The 23435-nt window shown below is 39.9% G+C and overlaps 1 protein-coding gene across 1 annotated transcript; it reads left to right on the forward strand.

The window, feature by feature from the left end:
* The first annotated feature begins 3675 nt into the window (after positions 1-3675).
* Positions 3676-18155, forward strand: LOC133096661 (uncharacterized). The gene is made up of 4 exons (XM_061198273.1): positions 3676-3724; positions 3837-4150; positions 9969-10020; positions 17803-18155. The coding sequence occupies exons 1-4, from the start codon at positions 3676-3678 to the stop codon at positions 18153-18155; spliced, it is 768 nt and encodes a 255-aa protein (XP_061054256.1).
* The last annotated feature ends 5280 nt before the right edge of the window (positions 18156-23435 follow it).

Consider the following 23435-nt stretch of genomic DNA (forward strand, 5'->3'; position numbering starts at 1 on the left):
TGTACAAGTCAGGGACTCAAAAAAAAGGACCTGGATGAAGGTAAAAATTCAGGACAATTTCCATAATTGGAAGAATGAAAGTGTATATGATCCCTTGATGATAGAATATACAAACAAAAGAGCAGAGAACTTAGAGATCTCAGGAGCCCACTCACCTTGAATGTGGCTGCAAGAGGTTGAGAAGGTTAATTATACTGATCAATAATACCAATCAATGGGATTAGCGACTACTTGCGTAACTAAATACTAGTAGATCTCTGCAGTACCCCAGCAGGTCACCGCATCGATGGCCGCGTGTCTCCTAGTTCTGCTCTGATACTTGGGGGACCTGGATGCGCAGTGTGGAACCAGCAACTCCCCACTCACCACGCAGGGGGTGAAGGCGCTGAGAGACCAGAGGGCATGTGAGAAATGTGCCCCTTTGACCACTAGGGGGTGATGTGGGTCTTTCTGTAAAGCACATCTGAACATAAAGGGCAGGCACAGACCTTCCTTCGTCTGAGAAGACTTGTTAGATACTTCAGGGAACTCAGGTGAGATCATTTAGGTAGTGGTTTGGAACCGTGAGTAATGATTAGTCAAATCCATTGCACCTGCCTTCGCTAATCAAGGTTGTTTTAAGACTTGCCTCCAAGGGGCACGTAGCCTAAATAAGATGTTTGCCTGAGTTATTTTCCAGGAAACTTCAGGTAGTTCAGCTGAGCCCAGAGTCAGCTGTGTCTAGTTTGAGCTGAACTGGTTAAGACTGGTTAGAAGCAGCGACCCTCCTTCTAGGCATACACAAGCGTCTGCTTGGTGACATTTTGACCTCAGAGGACCAAAGACTCCATGCTCAGATCCTGCTAAGCACTTCTGTTATGAACATGCAGAGGCTTTAGTTTAGTTACACCTGTGCAGAAAGATGATTCATGCACCTTTTCCCAATAACCTTTCCCCAAGCTTCCCGAGTGCCCCATGCTCCCCATACGTCGGACCATCCTGCTTCTTCATTCATGACCCTATAAATACCCAGTGCCCCTTGCCTTTTGGGAGGTGGATTTGAGGTCTTTTCTCCCATCCTCTTGCTTGGCTGCCTTGAGAATAAACCCTTTCTTTGTTGCAAACATCAGAGTCTCAACATTTTGGCTCCCTGTGCTTAGGGCAAAATGAACCTCGTTCAATAACAGTTGCGAGAATGATTTGCAGATATCCTTGGATGCTAATACGTCCTTAAAATAGGATCGATTTTTCCACTTTGTAACCACCATAGCATGTACCACATATCCAGTACCTACAGTTGTCCTAGTCATACGTAATTGGTAAGTAAGTAAATGAATGCCACCACCATTTCTATTCCACATTGTGCTGAATTCCCAGCCAGTAGAACAAGAAAAAACGGTGGGAATGAGAAAAAGAGGGAAAAAAGTGATTAAAGACAGATGGCAAATTTAGAAGAAGAACCAAAGGAATCTAAAGAAGCATTGCATTATTAATAACAACAAATTTAATAAGTTTACTGAATTTAACATAAATATAAAAAGTCAGTTTATTTCCATATATGAGCAACTGTTAAAAATATATTTTTTAAAGAGAGAGACCATTTACAAATACTAACATAACAAAAAATACATAAAAACAAATCTATTAGGTAAATGAGACTTTAATTCAGAAAATTATTAAATTTTAGAGGAAAGCATTTTAAAAATCTGAAATAAGTGAAGACATATACCATGATCATGAATAAGTTAAACCAATACTAAAAGTATTCCAATTTCTGCACTATCATCTATTTAATGCATCACCAAGCAAAATCACAGAAGATATTTTCATGAAATTTGACAAAATTAAGCTGAAATTTAAGTGGAAAAGGAGAGAATAGGAAAGATAATATTGAATTACAAAGTGAATAATTAAAAAGGTAAAAATTAATAGACAAATGGAAAATAATGGATTAAAAATAGGCCCGTGCATATATAGGCAATTTTTATATGAGAGAGCCATCACTGCATGTATGTAGAGAAAAAATGCAATATATAATAAGGTCTTCTGGGACAAGTTGCTGTCCACAGAAAGAAAGAATAACTTAAACTCTTTCTCACAGCACGAGCAAAAATAAATTCTAAAAGTATTAAATGCTTAAATGTAACATTCAAAATGTTAACTGTCTGGTAAATAATATAGGAGTATATCTTTATGAACTTGGGCTATAGGAGCATTGCTTATAAAGAATTAAAGAATGCATACCCTCACAAAGAAGAATGACAGACTCTCCTAAAAAAGGAATATCAACAAAAAAGTATTACAAAGACTGAAACACAAGTCACAAATTGAAAAGATATTAACAACACAAATAAATGAAAAAGTTTGTACCCGGACTATATAACGAACTGTTACAAACAAGTAATAGCTAATCAACCAAAAAGAAATTTAAGGAAAAGGTAGTGTACAGAAAACACTAGTGGCCTATAAATACAAACATTATGTTCCGCCTCCTTAGCAATCATAAAAATGTGAACTACAGTGTGATACCATTTTAACCTATTAGACTGGCAAAATTCAAGAAATATTGCATGCCTATTGAGTCCTAGATCTAGAACATTTGAAAACACTCATGAATGTTTACTTGAGTTAAATAGTTTAGAAAGCATTTTGTTTTATTATGTTAGGTTGACATGGTGACCCTAATGCTTGATCTCTACATTACCAGGTATAGAGAAAATCTTTCACCTAATTATGTAAAGAAATATATCTTAAATATATATATAAGATATATAAATATATAACAATGCAGTCCTATTTGCAGTAGCAAAATCTAGGGAAAATAACATACCAGTGTGCATTAATTCCACAATGGATAATAAATTCTGACAAATAGAATGGAATCCTACATATTAGTGAAATTGAATTATCTAAAATTGTATGCAACAACATGAATTAATATCATAGACATAATGTTGAATAAAAAAAGAACATGTCCCAGAAAAAAATATGAACAGAATTATCCCCCTTAGATAAATTTCAAATACATACAACATTAAATAATATATAAATTACAGATTCTTACATAAGTTCTAAAAACAGTAATGGAAAGCAAGTGAATAAAAGTATAAACTTCAAGTTTACGGTTACCTGGATGAGGTGGAAAAAGAATAATAAAAATCTAGAAAAATAACACAGGGAATTAATCCTTAGTGATAATCTAACTCCTAAGCTGATTGGTTCAGGCAAAATCATTCCTTTTTGTGTTTCCTTAGATGCATTGCATCATCATCGTACATATTGTTTTGTATAGTTCAACATTTAATTTTTTAACTTAAATAGTTGCTATCTGATTTTGTAAGTGCAGTGGAAGCTATGATTGACATACAGCCAGCTGTACTGTTCATTGCCTGAGAGTGAAGGGAGGAGGGGAGGAGACAAACTGACAAATTTAAAAAGCAGATAAATTAATGATGTGTGATTTTATTTAAATAATGAAAGAGCAGAATCAGGAAAAAGAGAATAAAAACAGTTTGAAATTCACCCTAGTTGTTTCACCAGCTTTCCCTGCCCTCCCAGCCTATGTCATGTTAGAGTCTCAGGTACATGGGGACCATGATGACCGTGGGAAGCGACCACGTCACAAGGAGGTTGCTGATGGGGGATGAGGAGCCTTAGAGAAAAAGCCACCTGCCCTGCTTTTCCCCTGAGCCAACCATGTGCCTCAGCCTGCTGTGCTGTGTGGCCCTTTTTCTCTGGGGAGCAGGTAAGGTCATGTTGCGAAGTTGCTGGATTCCAGCCTCAGAACTTTCTCCTGTGGCTGCAAATCCAGGCTCCTTCCTGAGCTTTTTCTGAACTTTCTGTGTCTTTCCTCACAGGCTGCATGGACACTAAGGTCACCCAGAGCCCTGGACATCTGGTCAAAGGAAAAGAACAGAAAGCAAAGATGCATTGTGTCCCCAGAAAAGGACATAGTTATGTTTACTGGTATCGTAAGAAGCTAGAAGAAGGGTTCGAGTTTTTGGTTTACTTACAGAACGAAGACATCGTGGATGATACAGATGTGTTCAAACAGCGATTTTCAGCTCACTGCCCCCCAAACTCACCCTGCAGCCTGGAAGTCAAGTCCACTGAGGCAGGGGACTCAGCACTGTATTTCTGTGCCAGCAGCCAATCCACAGTGCTGCACGTTATCTCTCCTTAGAACACAAACTCATCACGGACCCAGCTCAGGAAATAAGTGGTATATTAGGAGGGCAGGAACTAACGGAAACCCACCTTGAAAGAGCATGAACCAGAAGGAAAAATCTGTAAATGGTAACTCTGGGTGAGCAGAAAGGGATGTTTAAAACAGCTGGTGGAAACATAAACAGAAGGAAGGGGAAGGCAGCTGTAAAGAGGGCTCAGATTCCCCCGTTTGCAGGGTATCTGGCAAAGGAAAGACACAGGATATAAGCTTGATGGGTTTCTAACAATATTTTAAAATCTAGTTCTATGCTTTTCACCTGGCAAAGCTGTGCCTTCAGGGTTAAGGATAATCAGCAAGTCACCTGTCTTTCGTGGGGCCCCTGATCACCTGGCTCAGCAAATTTCATCGATCCAGACCCAGAGAGTCCTTAGGGGTTCACGGCCGCTTCTCACAGCTGTCCCTGCCAGAGCAACTTAGCAAGAAGCTCAGCAACTCTCTCAGTCCTGAATACTAGAATTACACAAGTTTTAAAAGGAATTTTCAGGCATAACATACTCACAATAGAGTGCACCCATTTTAAGCATATATTTCAATACATTTGATAAAGTTTTAGACCCATGTAACCAGCATGGTGGTCAAGATACAGAATATTTTCCCCTCCCCCCAAAATCCCCCCATGCTATTTTATTGAGGTCTTTAAATTGTCTCAGCATTGCTCTGTATTTTTTATTTATTTGTTTGTTTATTTATTTGTTTGTTTGTTTTTGGCTGCATTGGGTCCTCGTTGCTGCACGCGGGCTTTCTCTAGTTGCGGCGAGCAGGGGCTACTCTTCGTTGAGGTGCGCAGGCTTCTCATTGCGGTGGCTTCTCTTGTTGCGGAGCACGGGCTCTAGGTACGCGGGCTTCAGTAGTTGTGTCACGTGGGCTCAGTAGTTGTGGCTCGCAGGCTCTAGAGCACAGGCTCAGTAGTTGTGGCGCACGGGCTTAGTTGCTCCACGGCATGTGGGATCTTCCCGGACAAGGGCTCAAACCTGTGTCCCCTGCATTGGCAGGTGGATTCTTAACCACTGCACCACCAGGGAAGCCCTGTTCTGTATTTTTTATTGAACATGTCTTACATATATTTTGTTGACTTTTTCCTAAGTTTTTCCTAAATTTACTTTAAGAAATGTATTATGAATGTACATTTTAATACTCACAAGGAATTTATTGATTAAAATATTTTCTGCCAAGACTTCACATTAGCCCACTTCCATTTAGTCTTTACATTTCTCAACTGATGTCTCAACCTCAGTATATTATATAAAAATATCTTCTCCAGAAGTTAGTGTTCACCAGCATCTGTACCTGAGGTCACAACACCAGCCTCATTTTCTGTGTGACCAACTGTCAGTACCGCTCTGCTTTTAAGTAAAAGTGACTGATTCAAACATATTGAAAAAGTTATGAAACTTCTGCAATGTACACTATAAGAAGACTTACTGTTTCCTTACGGAAATAAACAATTGAGTTAAGAATAAGTAAGGGGAATATTTGACAGTGAAGCACATGACTTACAGAGAACATTTGGGTGTAGCAGCTTTGGGGGTCCGTCTGTGAGTTCTCTTCTTGTTCTTCCCATGGACCTTTTCATCCAGGTTTCTAGTCCTACAACTTTCTCCTCGTCCTGCTACCAAATGAATCCAATGTTCCTTAGCTTTCAGTATCCAGATTAAAAATCTCCTTATTTTGATTGGATCGTTTAGATTGCTTGCTTTTAATATGATTAGCCATATACTCGGATGAAAATGCCTCTTCTTGCTCTTGTTTTCAACTTGTCGTCTCTACCCTATTTCTTCATTGCCTTTCTAGGTAACCATTTTTATTAATTTCTTGGTTTATCCTTTCAGGGTTTCTCTTGGAAATATATAAGCATTCCAGATATGAAATAACTGTATTAGAGGCATGGAAATGGAGCAGGCTGTGAAATCTTTTGCAATATGGGAAAAAGTTTGTAACAACATAAACTTTTTTATTATTTACTCCTTTGAGCTACCTCTGAAACATGACACTACTTAACAACGAATGCAACAAGGATCTTAAATCCACTAGAAGTGTCTAAAATTCTGTCAACAAGACAGAACTGGGATCTAAAGTGTCTCAGAATTAGTACACATGCTATTGCAAGGGATGATTTTAAAGTATATTCTTTGCAAATCTTTTTACTACTCCATTTAGGGGATATTCTTTCTGGTTACAGGGTTTCTGAGAATAAACCTCACTGTTTCATGCAAGAAAATCTATCTGTGCCACACTGTGTCCCTGTCATTCTCTATTCCAATAATGCCCCTGAAGAATCACACATACATCATGATAACAAAGATGATGAGGACAACAGTGGTGATGAAGGTAACTGATAATAAAGGTGGTCTATAGGAAGATACATATAGAAATTGAATCATATTCCCAGGACTAGAACACAATCATAGTAAGTCCTGTTCTTGTCATACCTTAGGTTTGTACATCAGTCTAAAAAGCGGTTTAATATTTAAAAACAGAACACATTTAACAAATCTGAACTTGCACTGTAGACAAAATCTTTCTGAGGATACGTGAACTTCCTAATGCTTCCCATCCATGTATTTCAGCACAAAGAATATTCTCTTCTAGAGCAGAAATTTCTAACCTGAGACCCATGGACCTCCAAGGGGTGCAATGACAGCATTCAGTAATCCATGAATTAGACTGGGAAAAATGTATCTGTATTTTCACTAATCTGTAACTAAAAATACAGCATTTAGTTCATGATGGGTAAATAACCATAGCAATGTTAGTAGAACCTGTGACAAAGTCAGTAAAAGAAATCACAGGTATGTGCACATATTTGCATAAACTTATTTGCATGTTATTACACTTGATATAGATTACAGTTGATATGAAAGTCCCAGGTATTTTCATATCACATTACACAGAGTAATGTCATTACTCTATGTCATTACTCGCAGTACTCACTACTGGAAATCATGGCAGTTTTCAGACTCACCAGGATATATTTTATTAAATGAATTTTAAAGGTGTGTATATATTAATATCATAAATACACTAATATGTGTATATATATTAATATCATAAATTTCATTTAAAATACTGTGATAACTGCATTTCAAAATAATTGGTGTCCTTTGTATTACTATGTATTCTATTTTGTGAGTTTAAAACATTATTCTGAGAATGGATCCTTAGGATTTACCGAATTACCAAAGGGGTCCATGTGTGAGGAGTGAGATCCTCAATTTTGCAGATGTGATTGACAGCCTCAAGCCTGCACCCAATGGTTGGAAGCAACCTGTCAGCCAGCATTCTTTCTCAGAGTTCTACCCCAGGGCTGCACTTTCTAATGATTCTCATTCTCAATCATTACATCATTTCCTCTCTCTCTCTCTCTCTCTCTCACACACACACACACACACACACAGACACCTTTCTTCCAGAAAGTGGAAGCAACAGTGTCTGAGCCACCAGACTCCAACCAAGTTTCATCATAAAAGTGTCTTTTATTACAGATGACCCCAGAAATAAAAATAAAACATTTATCTACCAACATAACAACAGGTGATAAGAAATAATCTATGATTGTATTTTTATTTATCTAAGATTCTTGAGAAGAAATGATGTTATGCAATGAACATCACAACTCATTGTATAAGTTTCAGTTCAGTGCTGGGGAATGATAGTTTTTTTAGCTTGCACAATCCTATGTCAGTAAATATATGAATTCCCTTGACATAGTATTAACTTCCTAAATCCTCTGGATTAAATAACAGGTCCAGAAAGTAATAATAGCAAACACAAATATTGTGCTTTTTCTGTGTTAAGAGCTGTTCTAAATTCTATATTTATATAATATTCACAATAACTTTTGAAGTAGATACTCATTATACCCATTTTACAGATGAGAAAACCAAATTAAAGGGAGGTTAAGAGACTTGCCCAGGGTTACACAGCTGCTACTTGGCAGGGCCAGAACTCAAGCCGAGGCTGTCTCCCAAATCCCTGCTCTAATCCACCTCCATAGGGAGAGGGTGGGTTTAGGGCCCTTTGTTATTGCTAAAATTGCTGGAGTAGCCGCTATACCATCTCTACTGTACCAATTATAATAAATACAGAGGACAGAGAGAATTGGCTCTATTTTATAAAACAACATTTGAACCTCTTCTTGTGTTGGCAGTTTGGTGGTAAACAGAGCAGTTGATAGACAGGCAATAGACTCTGAAAATTGTAGGCATTTCCTTTCCTAGTTTTCATCACAATGAGTGCACAGGCACATGGCAGTCTGAGTGTGACTTTGACCAGGAAATGGGGGATTCAGTATCCTCACCATGTGGGCACTTGTCCATTTAGAAGGGATATAAAGAGCTCTGTTAGGCAGAAGAGAAGATGCAAGTGTCTTGATCTCTCTTAGCCTTAGTTCCCCATGTGCAAAATCAGCTGTGACAGTCAGTCACCTTATAGCAATTACCAATTCTGCATATTGAGCCAGGGGGAGCCCTAGATCCCAGCCCCTTCCCTTGGCCTCTCTCAGAGTCTGTGTCTGGAGCTTTACAAATACCTAGTCCTTGCCATGGGTAGCTGGACCTTCTGCTACGTGGCCCTTTGTCTTCTGGCAGCAGGTGAGCCCAACACCCAGACAGTAAAATCCGATCCTGTATGTGCAGATCCCCACTCCAGCCCCCTCTTCTCACGATAGTGTCAGGCTACCTTCTGGATGTTTGTGTCTTTACCCCACAGGACCCATGGATGCTGAAATCTACCAAATGAGATTCCTGCTCGCTGAGGCTGGACGGGATGTGACCCTGGAGTGTAAACAGGATCTGAGCTACAACGCCATGTACTGGTACCGGCAGGACGCAGGGCAGGGTCTGAGGCTGATTTACTACTCTACGGTTGAAAAGGATGTTCAGAGAGGAGACATATCTGAAGGCTACAGTGTCTCTCGAGAGGAGAAGGGGCTGTTTCCTCTCACTGTGAAGGCGGCTCACACCAACCAAACAGCCTTGTACCTCTGTGCTGGTAGCGTCACAGTGGAGCACGGCCACACCCCACCTGTGCACAAACCCGCTCCAGCCCTGCAGCTCCCAATATAGCCTTTCTCTAAAATTTTTAACAACGTCCCTTCCTTGCACTCCCAGAATTCTTAATCAAGAACTCACGAGAGGGGCTTCCCTGGTGGCGCAGTGGTTAAGAATCCGCCTGCCAGTGCAGGGGACACAGGTTCAAGCCCTGGTCCAGGAAGATCCCACATGCCACAGAGCAACTAAGCCCATGTGCCACAACTACTGAGCCTGCGCTCTAGAGCCCGCGAGCCACAACTACTGAGCCCACGTGCCACAACTACTGAAGCCAACGCACCTAGAGCCCGTGCTCCACAACAAGAAAAGCCACTGCAATGAGAAGCCTGCACACCTCAACGAAGAGTAGCCCCTGCTCGCCGCAACTAGAGAAAGCCCGAGTGCAGCAATGAAGACCCAACACAGCCAAAAATAAATAAATAAAATAAACACATTAAAAAAAAAAAAAAGAACTCACGAGAATAGACCCAGAGGATACACTTTGCTCCTCGGGCATCTGGTTTTTTCATCACTCCTTGTACACTTATCTATATTTCTTCTTGACATTTTCCTAAGTCCCGCTACTTTTCCAAATACAAAGGGTAAAAAATTGAATAGAAAACAGATAATTTATCTAAGGAGCTAACAGACTAGTAAGAAAGTAATTATAATGGATTTGAATATAATACACTGTAATAGCATATATCATATCACAACATAATACCATATAATACTATAATCAGAAGTTCTTTGGGGGCTCTGGGGAAGACAAGCCAGTTCTGTCTGGTTGGATCAGAGAAAGCTAAGAGAATTTGAGCTTCACCAAATGCATCTGATTGTGAGTAGGACATTCATATTAAAGTAGGTCATACTTTGCAAAAAATTATAGAAGAGAAAATATAGTCAACGGATATTAATTTTATCCAATAGAACAATTTTGAGAGAGTTGACAGGATGGAGTTTCTGAACAGGTCGAGTTTCCGGTTTCATGGGTGTAAGTAAAGAAGTGTCTTATAAGCTGTTACTCAAGAAAGGGAGCTGAAACTTGAGAGAAATATTCAGTTGTCATCAGCAGATAGGCCATCAATATAATTTTTCAATGGTCTCTGTATGATTTTGGTTCCTTACAAAGCCACAACTTCAAATAAAATGGGACCATGTTATCAGTAGCAATTCCCATTTGGGATAGTAGGGTTTGAATTGTTTATTGGATAATGCGATAAAAACTGGAAGTAGGCAATTGTATATACAGACATAAATAGAGCTGGGCTAGGGATATAGATTCTGCAGAACTCAGTGTATAAAGGCTTAAACTACGGGGCCAGAAAAGTCCACCCAAAATATAGACTTATGTAGAGATAATATAGTTGGAAATATAGACTGTGGTATTCTGGTTCTTTAAGGAGATAAAAGAAGACAGAAGTGGACTGTGTAGGGATTAACCAAGGTATGGAATATATAAAAAAAAAAGAGGGAATTAAGAGAGAGTACAGTACGAGCTTTGGGTTGTCTAATGTTGCTATTTGTAAAAAACAAAAAAAACGGTAATCCCAGCAGAAAAAGCCACAAACACTTCTTGGGTAGCTGGTCTGAAAAGGGGAAGCTGGTATGAATATATTAGCTTATTCTGGACAATAAGAGCTTTTACATTGTAGTTTCTTCAAGATATCTTTAGAAAGACACGAGACAGAGGTAAGATTCCAGCGAACCACCAAAGCAGGAAATGGGAAGCCTCTGTAAATGGAGTGTGAGTCTGTCTACCAATGGCTGATGCCACAGGAAGAATCTGAGGATATGTATGAAATAAATGGTGCCAAAAAGGGCGGAGTGATTAGGTACACAAATATTTTTCCCAACCAGGTATATTTCATGGGATATATATATACATATACAGAACTATATATATTGTTCTTAAGTATATACATGAATGATATTCCAGACATAAATACCTATATACAAGCAACAGATTTAGAAAATTAAATAAAGATATCAAATATCCATGACTTAAGAATAAATTGAAGAAAAGCAATGAAATGCCTCCATGAAAAAAAAATATATATCTACATATATATATAAAGCCTTATTGACAGCCATTACAGAAGGCTTAAATAAGTGAAGAGATCCTATGTTTTAGGTTGGATAGATTCAGTGTTTTTAAAACAACAGAATCCAATCAAAATCCCAATAGGTTTTGATAGAACTTGCTAGGTTAAATCTAAAATTTATATTATGCTGCAAAGGGCAATGAATAGCTAAGACATTCTTGTAGTAGAAGAACCAAGTGGGAGATCTCTAACAAATGTCAAGAATTATTATAAAACCACAATAATAAAGGTAGTTTAGCATAGGGACAGTGATACATATACACACAGAGATGGTACTATAGAAGTCAAAGAACAAATTTTTCAACAAATTGGTGATGGTAACATTGGGTTTGTATGTATGAAGGAAAATGAAACTGGACAGTTATTTCACAATAGCCAAAATCAATTCCAGCTGTATTAAGAGCATAAATGTAGTAAAATCACAGAGCTTTTAGGATAGGAGCATATCTTCATGGTCTCAAGGCAGGGAAATAATTTGTAATCTCCTTAATCATTAATGAACAAATTGATTGAAATGACTATATCAAATTTAAGATACTTAATTCATCAGAGTTAACCATGCAAGAGTGAACAAATAGCTGCATAGTGAGAATAATTTATATGTCTGTATTTATATCCATAGCCATATTTATATTTATATATCCAAGAAAGGCTGGTGAATAGAATTCATAAAGGACACCTACAAGTTACTGTAAATTTTTCTACAAATTAATACAAAAAAGATAACAATAGAAAATGGATAAAAAACATAGAGAAGCACCTCACAAAAGCAGAAATTTATTTGGTCATTAAACATGCAAGCATCGGTAAACTTCATTATGATCAGGGACATGTAAATTAAGACTCCAGTGAAATATACGCACACAAGAATGACTACAGCAAAAAAGACAATAACAAGGAAAGGCAACATATCAACAAGAGCTCTCTTGAATCACTAGACAGAGTGTAAGTTGGTGGATCTAATTTGGAAAACAATTTGGCATTCTCTATTAAAGTTTAAGATGTGTGTACTCATTACCTAGCAGTTACACCCCTGAGAAAAATCTTTCATATGTGAAAACTAGGACACATGTATTAGAATATTCAGTGTAACGTTACCTGTAACAGCCAAAACAAACAAAAAAAGAAAAAAACAGCTAAAAAATACCTAAATGTACATCAAGAGAAAAATAAATAAATGATGGTATATGGCTATGAAGAAATTATACAGTAACAAAAATGAATGAACTAAAACTAAACATCAACATGATTGAACTTCACAAATCTGAGTGAAAAATTACATTGGGGAACACATGTACAGCAATGTCTCGTTTATATAAAGTTTAAAAGCATGCAACAGTAAACACCATTTTGTTTAGTTATGCACCTGCACATAAGTATTAAAATATGAAAGAGGGCTTCCCTGGTGGCGCAGTGGTTGAGAATCTGCCTGCCGATGCAGGGGACACGGGTTCGAGCCCTGGTCTGGGAAGATCCCACATGCCGCGGAGCAACTAGACCCGTGAGCCACAACTACTGAGCCTGCGCGTCTGGAGCCTGTGCTCCGCAACGAGAGAGGCCGCGACAGTGAGAAGCCCGCGCACCGCGATGAAGAGTGGCCCCCCCCCCACCCCCCACCCCCGCTTGCCGCAACTGGAGAAAGCCCTCGCACAGAAACGGAGACCCAACACAGCCAAAAATAAATAAATAAATAATTTTTTTAAAAAAATGACTTATGTTATCCAGTTTGATCAGGAGCCCAGCCAGAGGGTTAGACTTATAAACTCCTTGTAATGGTGTCAGTTTGACCATAGAGATCAAGAACCTTAAAAACGCAGTAAGCATTATAGTAATTCTATAATTATAATAAGGATAACTTGGGAATTTGGCTTTGGGTCAAAATGGATAGTTGTTACTTACTTGTCCTACATCCTTAAGCCACTATAAAACCTGACAAAAGTTTTAAAGCAACAGTTTTCAGACATTAGACAGCAAGCAGCAGAGGGGTGTCATCCCTTAGAAGAGGAAACATACAAGTCTCTGCCTTAGTACCGTTTCTGGACTGAGGCACAAGCACGTGGGGACCAGGCAGAGCATAGTGGTCTGGCTGAGGCGGGGAGAGAGACCAGAGCTCGGGGCTGTGGAAGCGGCTGATACTACAGGGTCAGCTGCTGTAGAGAAGGGAGCTGGGCAGAAACAGAGCTCCCAACATTGCATGGAGTCCCCTTTAGTCTTCGGTCAAATGGTAACAGCAGGTGCATAACAGAGAACGCGCCCCTCCCCCAAGTCCTGGCAGAGAGCAGTTGCTGGGGAGCTGTGAGAAAAATGGAGATTCTGGCATCACACAGTCGTGGGAGACACGGATCCTGACCAGCCAGAGTGGAGAGACCTCGCTGACACCCTGGGAAAACACCTGGCACCCCTGGTGGGGGTCACACCTCGGGAGAAGGGCTACCCAAGTCCTAGAGTGAGAGCCACTCTAGAACTGCCCCAACAAAGCTCAACAAGCCTCAAAGGGATCTACCTGGTCTGCCAATAAATTAACTGCCTTTTAGAGAAAATTATTGCAGCACTTGTTAAATAAAGGCAAAAGAAAATCTAGACTCTCAAAAATGTAGCATCTGCAATTTGAATCATGCAGTAAAAAAAGTATTAGACATGGGAATAAATGGGAAAATATGAGTTGTACATAGAAAAAAACTGGCAATAGAAACCAACCCTAAATAACACAGATGTTGGAAACTTCAGACAAGGATTTTTAGGAGCCATTATAAAAATATGTTCAAGAATTTAGAGGAAAATATGATCATAATTTGATCAACTGACAAAAGTGTTTAGCCCATAACAATCAAGACAAAAAGGAAAAAAACACAAATTACCATATCAATGATGAAAAAAGAAAATATGGACACAACAGACATTAAAGTGATAGAATATCATAAATAAGTATATGCCAAAAAATTCTACAACTTAGATTAAGTGAGATTGTTTGAAAAACACAATTTACCAAACTGACTCAACATGAAATTAGAAATATGAAGAACCTGATATGTAGGAAATTGAATTCTTTATCAAAAACATTCCCTCAAAGGAACTACAAATCCAGATTCCTTTACTGGTGAATTCTATCAAACATTTAAGGAAAAAAACAATGTCAACTTTACCTAATTTTTTTTAGAAGACAAAAGAGGAAGAAGCACTTCATAAGTCATTATATAAAGCCAGCAAAACCCTAATGCCAAAATCTGACAAAGATATTACAGAACAATATCCTTTATGACCACAGATGAAAAAAATTCTTCCCAATATATTAACAAACCCAATCCAAATGAATATGTGTATATGTATGTATGCACGTGTGTATGTGTTTATACATATATAGTGGTAATGCATCATGACCAAGTGGATTTATTGCAAGAGAAACAATGGGTTAGCATTCAAACATCAATGTAGGTCATCATATTAGCAAAATAATGAAGAATAATCATTTGACCATCTCAATAGATGCTGAGAAAACATTTGACAAAATCCAGTACTCTTTCAAAATGAACACTCACAGCAAACTGGTAATAGAAGAGAGCTTTTTCAATCTGGTAGAGATTATCAGTGAAAAATTTACAACTCACATCCTATTTAATGGTGAATATTGGACACTTTCCTCCTATAATAGGGAACAAGGCATGATGTTTCTCTCACTACTTTTCTTCAACATTATACCGGAGGTCTTAACCAGTATCATAGGGCCAAGCAAAAATGAAATAAAAGTCCTAAATATTATAAAGGAAGAGGTGAAATTATCAGATTACATGATTATTTATATAGGAATCAATGAACCACAACTAGAAATAATTAGTGAATTTAGAAAGATCACAAGATACAAGGTCAATATTAAAAAATCAAGTGTCTTTATACGAGTTGCAAACAACTGAAAAATAACCTTCAGGAAACAATTCCATATACAATAGTATCAATAACAAACACATTTAGCAAATGATGTTCAATGAAAAACTACAAAATGTCACAAAGGGAAACTAAAGAAAATATTGAAAATGGAAAGATATCTGTTTATGGATTGAAAATTTCAATGCATTAAGGTAGCAATTTTCTCAACAAATAAAGTTGAAAGAAATGGATGAGCACATGGAAGGAAATGAACTTTACTGATACCTCATATCATAAACAAAAATCAGTTTGAGGTGGATGATAGGCCTAAGTGTAATGGCTAAACTACAAATCTTCTAGAGGAAAACACCTTTGTGAGTTGAAGGTAGGCAAAAATTTCTTATGACACAGAAAGCAGTAACCAGTAGTAAAAAGTCGTTTCTCCTTTGGCATCCTTTGTGCCAGAGGATGTTTGTTATACAGATCAGTAATTCCCCAATAAGAGTGTTTTCAGCGTTCTGAGGATCACATCCATGAATACACAGCACACAGCTGGCAAAGAGCTCGGCGTGTGGGTGAGAATGAGAGGTCTGTGCTCTGAGAGGTCTGAAGATAAGTCGGAGGAAAAGTGGGTTATAAGAAAGACTTGAGAGCCATGCGAGCTACCCAGAGTAGGGGGAATATTGGTCCATGCCATCAAGGACCCTCTTGGTTGCCCACAAATAAGTGTCTTTTTCCATTCCATTCCCATCCAATAGGTGTCTCTTCCATTCATTCCTCTGATAATAGTCTCTCACTCCTCCTCAGGCATAGATTCTGCGCCCAGATGATTTCTGCTTCTTCTCTCCTTGCCATGCATCTCCAAACTGCTCCTGTAGGACTCCACTGGACCTGAGTCCTCTGTTCTCTCAACTGTTGTGACCCCCCAATGATAGGTTATATTCAGCTCTCAAATCTCTCTTCTGCTCAAATCACTGCCTACAGCAGGGGGCAGCAAAACAGTACATTTAAGAATTGCAAATGAGTGCAATTATATTTTACCATTAAGGACAAACCCAAGATGATAATCTTTATTTTAATTACCCTGTTTGTGTTCATTGAACCCCAGGATAAGCGATTTACTGGAATAAATTCACCGTTCTATTGGTATGATTAATGGAGACCTCTACCAGAAAGAGAGAGAAGGGAGAGAACACTGGACTGTATCATATGGAATGATGCACTGGCTGAAAATGCGCTTGGGTGCTCCTAAATAAATCAGGAACTCTGCAAAATAACACAGGAGAGAGAGAAGCCAAGTGGGGATAAACGAGAGAGGCCATGAGTTGGTAATTACTGAAGCCAGGTAATGTGGGGACATGGAAGCTTATTATACGATTACATCTACTTGGAGTATGTTAGAAATTTTCATAATCAAAAGGAAAAATATTTTTTAAAAGGCTTTCCCAATGTGAGGTGCAGCAGGATTGATTGGTGTGGGATGCCATGGTGTATCCACGGATGGGGTGGAGCCAGGACAAGCACAAGTGGCAAACAATGTTTGCTTATTACATCACAAAGGGTTTCATGCCATTGTTGTTTAACTGTGTTATTATTTGTAATTTGTTGCCTTGAAATACCGAACACTTTCCTCCTAAAATCAGGAACAATTTATGTTATGCTAAAATTACCTGTCTTTAAGGAACCACTTACAGTTAATTCAAGATATGAGTGAAGGTGTTAATATTTCTTTGAAATCCATACACACATTAAATGAATATCTTCCTGCAATGAGCCAATACTTTCAGTAAAGATCTGCATCTTGAAAACATTGACCAAAAAGGCAGCAGCCATTAAAGAACAGTGTCAATTTAGAACAAAGTTATAGTGTTGCCCTTCTTTTAAAAAAAAATCTCAAACTTTGCAGTGCATATGTTCAAATTGCATAGCTTATCTAGACCTGAGTTAGAAAAATAAATAAATAAGTGCAGAAAAAATAGAAATTTGACAGTGTCACAACCTTCCAATGAGACTGGACTCCTTTTATTTGAGAGCATTCTCAATTTTCTCTGTGGCCTAGCCAATTGGGAGGATGATACTTCCTTGAATGACTTAAATAGATAAGGTCTGAGAAGAGGGAGAGAGACTGCTCTCTGATAGATGGCAGAGAAGCAGCATGAAGAGAAGAGGAGGGAGTAAGGGTTTCAGCATCTGCTGATGTATGTACACTAAGCTAAAACACCACCTGCCTAAGGAGTAAGGGAGTGAAGAAGGTTAGACCCTTGGGGGATGTGGTGGGAAGGGGTGTGGCTGCATCTTTCTCCAAAACCCACTAAGTTGGGAGGGACAATGACATCACTGACTGAATCCCTGCAATTTCCTATTTCCGTGTCCTGTTCCCCCAACACTCAAAGCTAAGACCATCTTCTTCCTGCCTCTCGTCACCATGGTCTCCATGCTCCTCTGCTGTGTGGTCTTTTGTCTCCTGGGAACAGGTGGGTTTAGGAAACATGGGGAATCCCTGCCTTAAATTTTCCGGGTCGTGGCCAAAGCTTCTCCCTGAAGACTGTGGCAAGGACCCTTCCTAGGTTCTGTCTCCAGTTTTTGTCTTGTTTCCTCACAGGCTCGATGGATGCTGGTATTACCCAGACTCCAAGGAATAGGATCGCAAACACAGGAAAGAGCACTGTACTGGAATGTTCTCAGACTAAGGGTCATGAGTCTATGTACTGGTATCGACAAGACCCAGGACTGGGGCTCCGGCTGATCTACTACTCCCACGGTGTCAACGATATTAACAAAGGAGATGTCTCCGATGGGTACAATGTCTCTCGTAAGGAGCAGGCGAAGTTCTCCCTCTTCCTAGAGCCCGCCACCCCCAACCAGACAGCCCTTTACTTCTGTGCCAGCAGTATTTGCACAGTGCTTCCTGGCCACCTGCTCTCTACACAGAAAGACGGGTACCTTTGCTCATAAGGGCACAGAGTCTTCCTAGATGTGGGATGTGGGATCCTTAGAGGTCATTCTATGCTGTGTGAGCCTCAGTCTGAACTTAGGGCCACGCTGGGTCAGTGTCCCCAGGCCATGGGATGACTCCGAAACCACAAGCTAGACTGAACCTACCTCCCCTGCCTACTGACCCTCTTTATCTATTCTAGTGGGGCTAGCCCAATACTGTCCTCCCAGGAGAATGAACCTGAGCATTTGGGAACACCATCATGATTTGCAATAAAAGCATTTCTTATTAGCGCATCCACAGTGTGGCTTTTAATGGTCCTTTGGCCTCTGCCTCCACCCACCTTGCAACATCCCCGACCATTCTGTTCCTGCTGATGTCACCTTTATCCTGCCAGCCCCGTCCCATCCCAGTCCTTCCAAGTCCTACTGTTTAGCTCTGTAGTTGGTTGCATTTATACCAAAAACAAACTACCTTGTTTTCTAAAACTTCATTCTAAGCAAATTTAATCACCATTAAATCTGACTCAGAAGGTGAAATTCAAGTACCAGAGACTGTGATCCATAAAAGTTATCTTTCATCTATGGCCCGACACTTGGATCTCTACCGAGATCAATCTTAACCTGCAGGAACAGATAGACTTGCTTCATTTTCTGGATGTACTGAATTCCAAAACATTTGCCTGCTGTCCAGCATAGAACCAAAGCTAGGAGCTTGGAGATTCCCTTTTCTCTCAAGGCATTGGGAAATAACCCTGACTGCCCTGCAGGGAGGACCCTCCTAGGAGCCAGTGTACTCTAGGCACAAAAATACTTAATCAAGGGCTGCAAGTGTGGTGTAAAAGTCTGCCTGAGAATCAGGTTGAAGCCTTCCTCATGTGCTTTGTCTTCCTAACTCATAAACCTCGATTATTTCCACAGAAGAATCCACAGGACCTGGTGACAGTTCAGATACAAAGAACCCAATTTCTTTTATTTTCTACCTGTTCTAATTGGAAAAAAGTCATACTTCTTTTTTTCCTGTCTCCTTTATGAGTTCTATCTCATCTGCTATCCCTTTAAAAACTCCATTTTCTATGGAGTTTTGTTGCCAGGTTTTCTATGCACACTTTATCAGCAGTCTCATCTGTAACAATAATTCTTCCCTCATGAGCTTATAACTGTTCCATTTACTTGTCTACTAGACATTTTTAGGAGATTTCCCTAGACTTTTCTTCTGCCTTCTTTTTTTCCTCAGTATAAATATTCTTCCTTAACCTTCTCACCCAGGATTATGACAATTTCTTTCATTTGTTCTAGCTGGTAAATTCAGGCTTCTACTGGACACTTCCAGTTGGATGCTCCACAATTCAAATTCAAGTGATTTATTGCCGAATTTATTGCCTCGCCGCCCCTACCTGCATCCATTCTGGCCCATATACTGTGTTTCCATCTCAGTGACCTGAATGATGGTTGTAGGTTCCTCTTTTCCATTAGTCCTCACATTAAATCCATTTATAAATCTATTACTTCTATATTGCACATTGTCATAGATTTGCTTTTCTGGTAAATGGTCTTTGCAGGGGACATTAGTGTACAGAAAGGTTATTAGAAAGTGCCCTTATGATCCACATGGATAGAAGGGAAAAGAAGGAAGTCGGAAGAGGCAGAGGGGAAGTGGGTCTGTCTTGCAGCCTCAACAAAGGCCTAAGCTGAGTCCACAGGGTGCTGGGAAGCTGGGGTGGCCCTTACAATCATCCGAAGTTGAGGTGAGGGGGACAGGTCTTATGCCCACTTTACTGCAGCCGTGTCGTTGGACACGGTGGCCCTGAGAAAGGGCATGCCCTCGGGGGAAGAGGTGCCTCTTTAGCCAAGACAATTCACAAGGAGGGCCGTCAGCCAGCAGCACTCCTAGCAATGGGGGGAAACGTCCTTCATGCCTAAAGGGAGAGACACAGTCTCTGATACACAAGTTTATCTGATTCAGCTGCTCCTTTCCTTCCTCGTTGCTTCTGTTTCATGCAGGCCCTCATTACCTGTTACCTAGAAGAAATGCAACACCCTTCTCACTGCTCCACCAGCCTCTTACTGCATCTGCTTTCTTCTGTCCTGGACATTCCTACCAGCCTGATTGAGTCTGGCACACAAAGCCCTTCACAAACAGGTCTCTGTCTAGAAATATATCCAGGTCTTCCAAAGCCACTCTAGCACTTTAGAATCTAGCTCTACTGAATGTTTTGTATTTCCCTGAATGGACCAAGCCAAATGGCACAGCTGTACCTTTGCCAGCGCTCTCTCCTCTACCTGAAATGGGTGACCACTACTTGACTGCCTGCCTCACTCTTGAACATCCTTTCATTCTGAGCTCAGAGGTTAGCTTGTCCATACAGGCTCTTCTGACTCCTACAGACAGAGAAGACTCAGCTCCTATTCATTCCAAAACTACTATCGTTCGTGTATTCTTTCATAATTCTTTCTTACTCATTCTTCCCAAGATTCCATATTCTTTAATTTGAGAGTGATGTCCCTCCAATTATATATCCCTAGACTGAGTACAATGTTTGACTTAGTGAAGAAAAGATAGAAGAAAGGGAGGACGGGAGGGAGGGAGGAAGAGAGGAAAGGAAAATAGACTCAAATATGTCTCAAGTAGCTCTTCAGGATTTTCTTCCAAGTACCATGTTTTCTGAGTTCCGGTGCGTGTGTATTTAAGTCCTCTACACCCCTTGACCTATAAGTCCTTTTAAGCAGAATTATATAGGAAGACTGGAAAATGAGAGAGGCTGCTTTTACTGGATGAAAAATGTATAGAGATGTATGTAACAATTATCTCTGATGATTCCTGTATCCTCAAACGTTGACATTTAGAAATTCTCAGCAGCTGCTCTAGAGACTTCCCTAGCTATATGAGAAAGGTGAGCCATGCATGAGTTATTCTTGAACTGGGAAACAAGGGGTAGATGGTTTATCTCTGCCTTCAAGCACCCCTTCATTTGAGTAGGACCTGAACCTCTCTCATATCTACTCCCAACACAACTTCTACCCCTGTCATTCTTCCCTCTTTCTTTAATCACTTGTACTGTGAGATATAGATTTTACATCCAGTCACTGCTGAGATCCCCCTACACAGCGCAGAAAGAAGGATGCTTAAAGAGAAGAACTAAGGTTTGGGGGGACGTATTCAGCCCTGATACTACCAGGGCAAGCAAGAGTAATTTAAAACCATGAAATGGTGCTTAATTCCAAAAAATGCTAAGAGAGGAGTCTACAGGGACATCAGAGAGGCCAAAGACCTAGAATGTGCCAGAAATAAAGAAATGTTGAGGGGAGAGCAGGAGTGTGAGTGCCTAGAACTCTTTTCCCCTTGCTTCGAAGGGCCAGTTTGGAGGGCTGGTGGAAACAACCAAACACCCATCACAATGAAGAAAGACCCAAGAGCAAGCTTCTTGTCAGCCTTTATAGATCTTGTAAACCATACATCACTTCAGGTTTCCAGGCAGTGTTCTAGGATCTGGCACTGAGGAAAGATAGGAAGTATCCTCATCTAAAATATGTGAATGGTAAATCATTTTTCCTATTTGGACTCTTTCAAGGAAACATAACTTTCACTGTGGAAACATCCAGTCCTAATATTACTGTACTTCCAGTAGAAGAGATGAATAACATACCACACTATCGATGATACAGGGAGCTTGAGTTTGAATCTCATTGTCATATAACAGAGACATCCCCCGACCTTCTCAGCTTGAGACTATACCCCAGTTCCTATTTTTTTGCTAGAATTATTATTTTTTTAAAATCCCTTTTGTCCTCCCTAGTAATTGTAAGTTTTACTGCATATTCCTATTTTGATACTAGTTATCTTCCAAGTCTTAACAGTTATATCTGTACCTTTATTTTATCTTATATAGTATGATAATTAAATAACGATGCTCCCCCCCTCGCCCCCCAACACGCACACTCACACACATACTGTTTTACTTACCTCCTCCAGCTGCCAGTCTTCTTTGTCCCAGTTCTCTTCCAACTTTTGGATCTGGTTGAAAGAATAATGGTCTGGGACTAAAAATCTTAAATTTTCCCTTTCAGCAAATTTTGAGATTTCAAAGCATAGGTTGGAGGTTTAAGATTATATGTTCAGTTACACTCGGCCTATTTCTCCCTTCTTTCCTTATTACAGCAGTTAAACTGGGTACCCGGGACTTCCCTGGTGGCGCAGTGGTTAAGAATCCTTCTGCCAATTCAGGGGACAGGGGTTCGAGCCCTGGTCCGGAAAGATCCCACATGCCGCGGAGCAACTAAGCCCGTGCGCCCCAACTACTGAGCCTGTGCTCTAGAGCCCGCAAGCCACAACTACTGAGCCTGCATGCTCCTAGAGCCCGCACACAGCAACGAAGAGTAGCCCCCGCTCGCCATAACTAGAGAAAGCCCACGCGCAGCAACGAAGATCGAACACAGCCAAAATAAATAAACTAAAAAAAAAACACAAAACAAAACTGGGTACCCTTTTAGATTACAAGTCCCTTGAGAGAAGGAATGAGATGTGCCTTAATCACCTGTTGTCCCCAGAACTGGAACGTAAATAATAGTTACCTGACTGAAGAAGCTGTTTGCCAAGGATCTGTAAAATCACTTTATGTCTGACCATACAAGAAATGGTACCTCTTAAGACTCTCATCAGCCGTTGACAAGAATTCCCTTAACTGGGAATATATTTCTCTAAATTTCAACAACAACAATAACAAAGATCGATGAAGTTCCTGCATTTCAGTTTACTGAGATCGGGGAGACCTATCTCCTATCGTCAGGTGTTTTTACAGGATCGCTGGAGGATTAAGAATCCTTCTTTTCCTTCTTCAATGTCTCTTGGCCTCTTTCAGCTTTTCTTCCTCATAGCCACTAGAGTGATATGCATAATACTCAGATCTGATCATTCTACACACACACACAATTTCTCCATGCTTCTCCTTCACATTCAAGGTAAAATTTAGATTTCTTAACCTGGCTTAAAGGTATTTCAGGATCTGGACTCTGGAAACCTAGCTCATCTTCAATCCCCTCATCCCTGCTGTTTTTCCAGCATTACTGAACTGGCACTTTCTTACCTGTGCCTTTGCACATGCTCTTCCTCTACCTTCCATGATCTACTCTTCTCACCTGTGGGGCTGACTTCTATGCTTCCGTTAACCACTGTCCCGACACAAGAAGTCTTCATCTGTTGTCATTTTGGTCATGTCTGAGTCCTCATAGGCAAGTATGGACTTTGAGAGACTGGACTTCATATCCTTTTACATTGTAGCCCCAGGATCTTGGGCTGTGCAA

This window comes from Eubalaena glacialis, chromosome 8, assembly GCF_028564815.1.
Source record: "Eubalaena glacialis isolate mEubGla1 chromosome 8, mEubGla1.1.hap2.+ XY, whole genome shotgun sequence".
Taxonomy (NCBI): Eukaryota; Metazoa; Chordata; class Mammalia; order Artiodactyla; family Balaenidae; genus Eubalaena; species Eubalaena glacialis.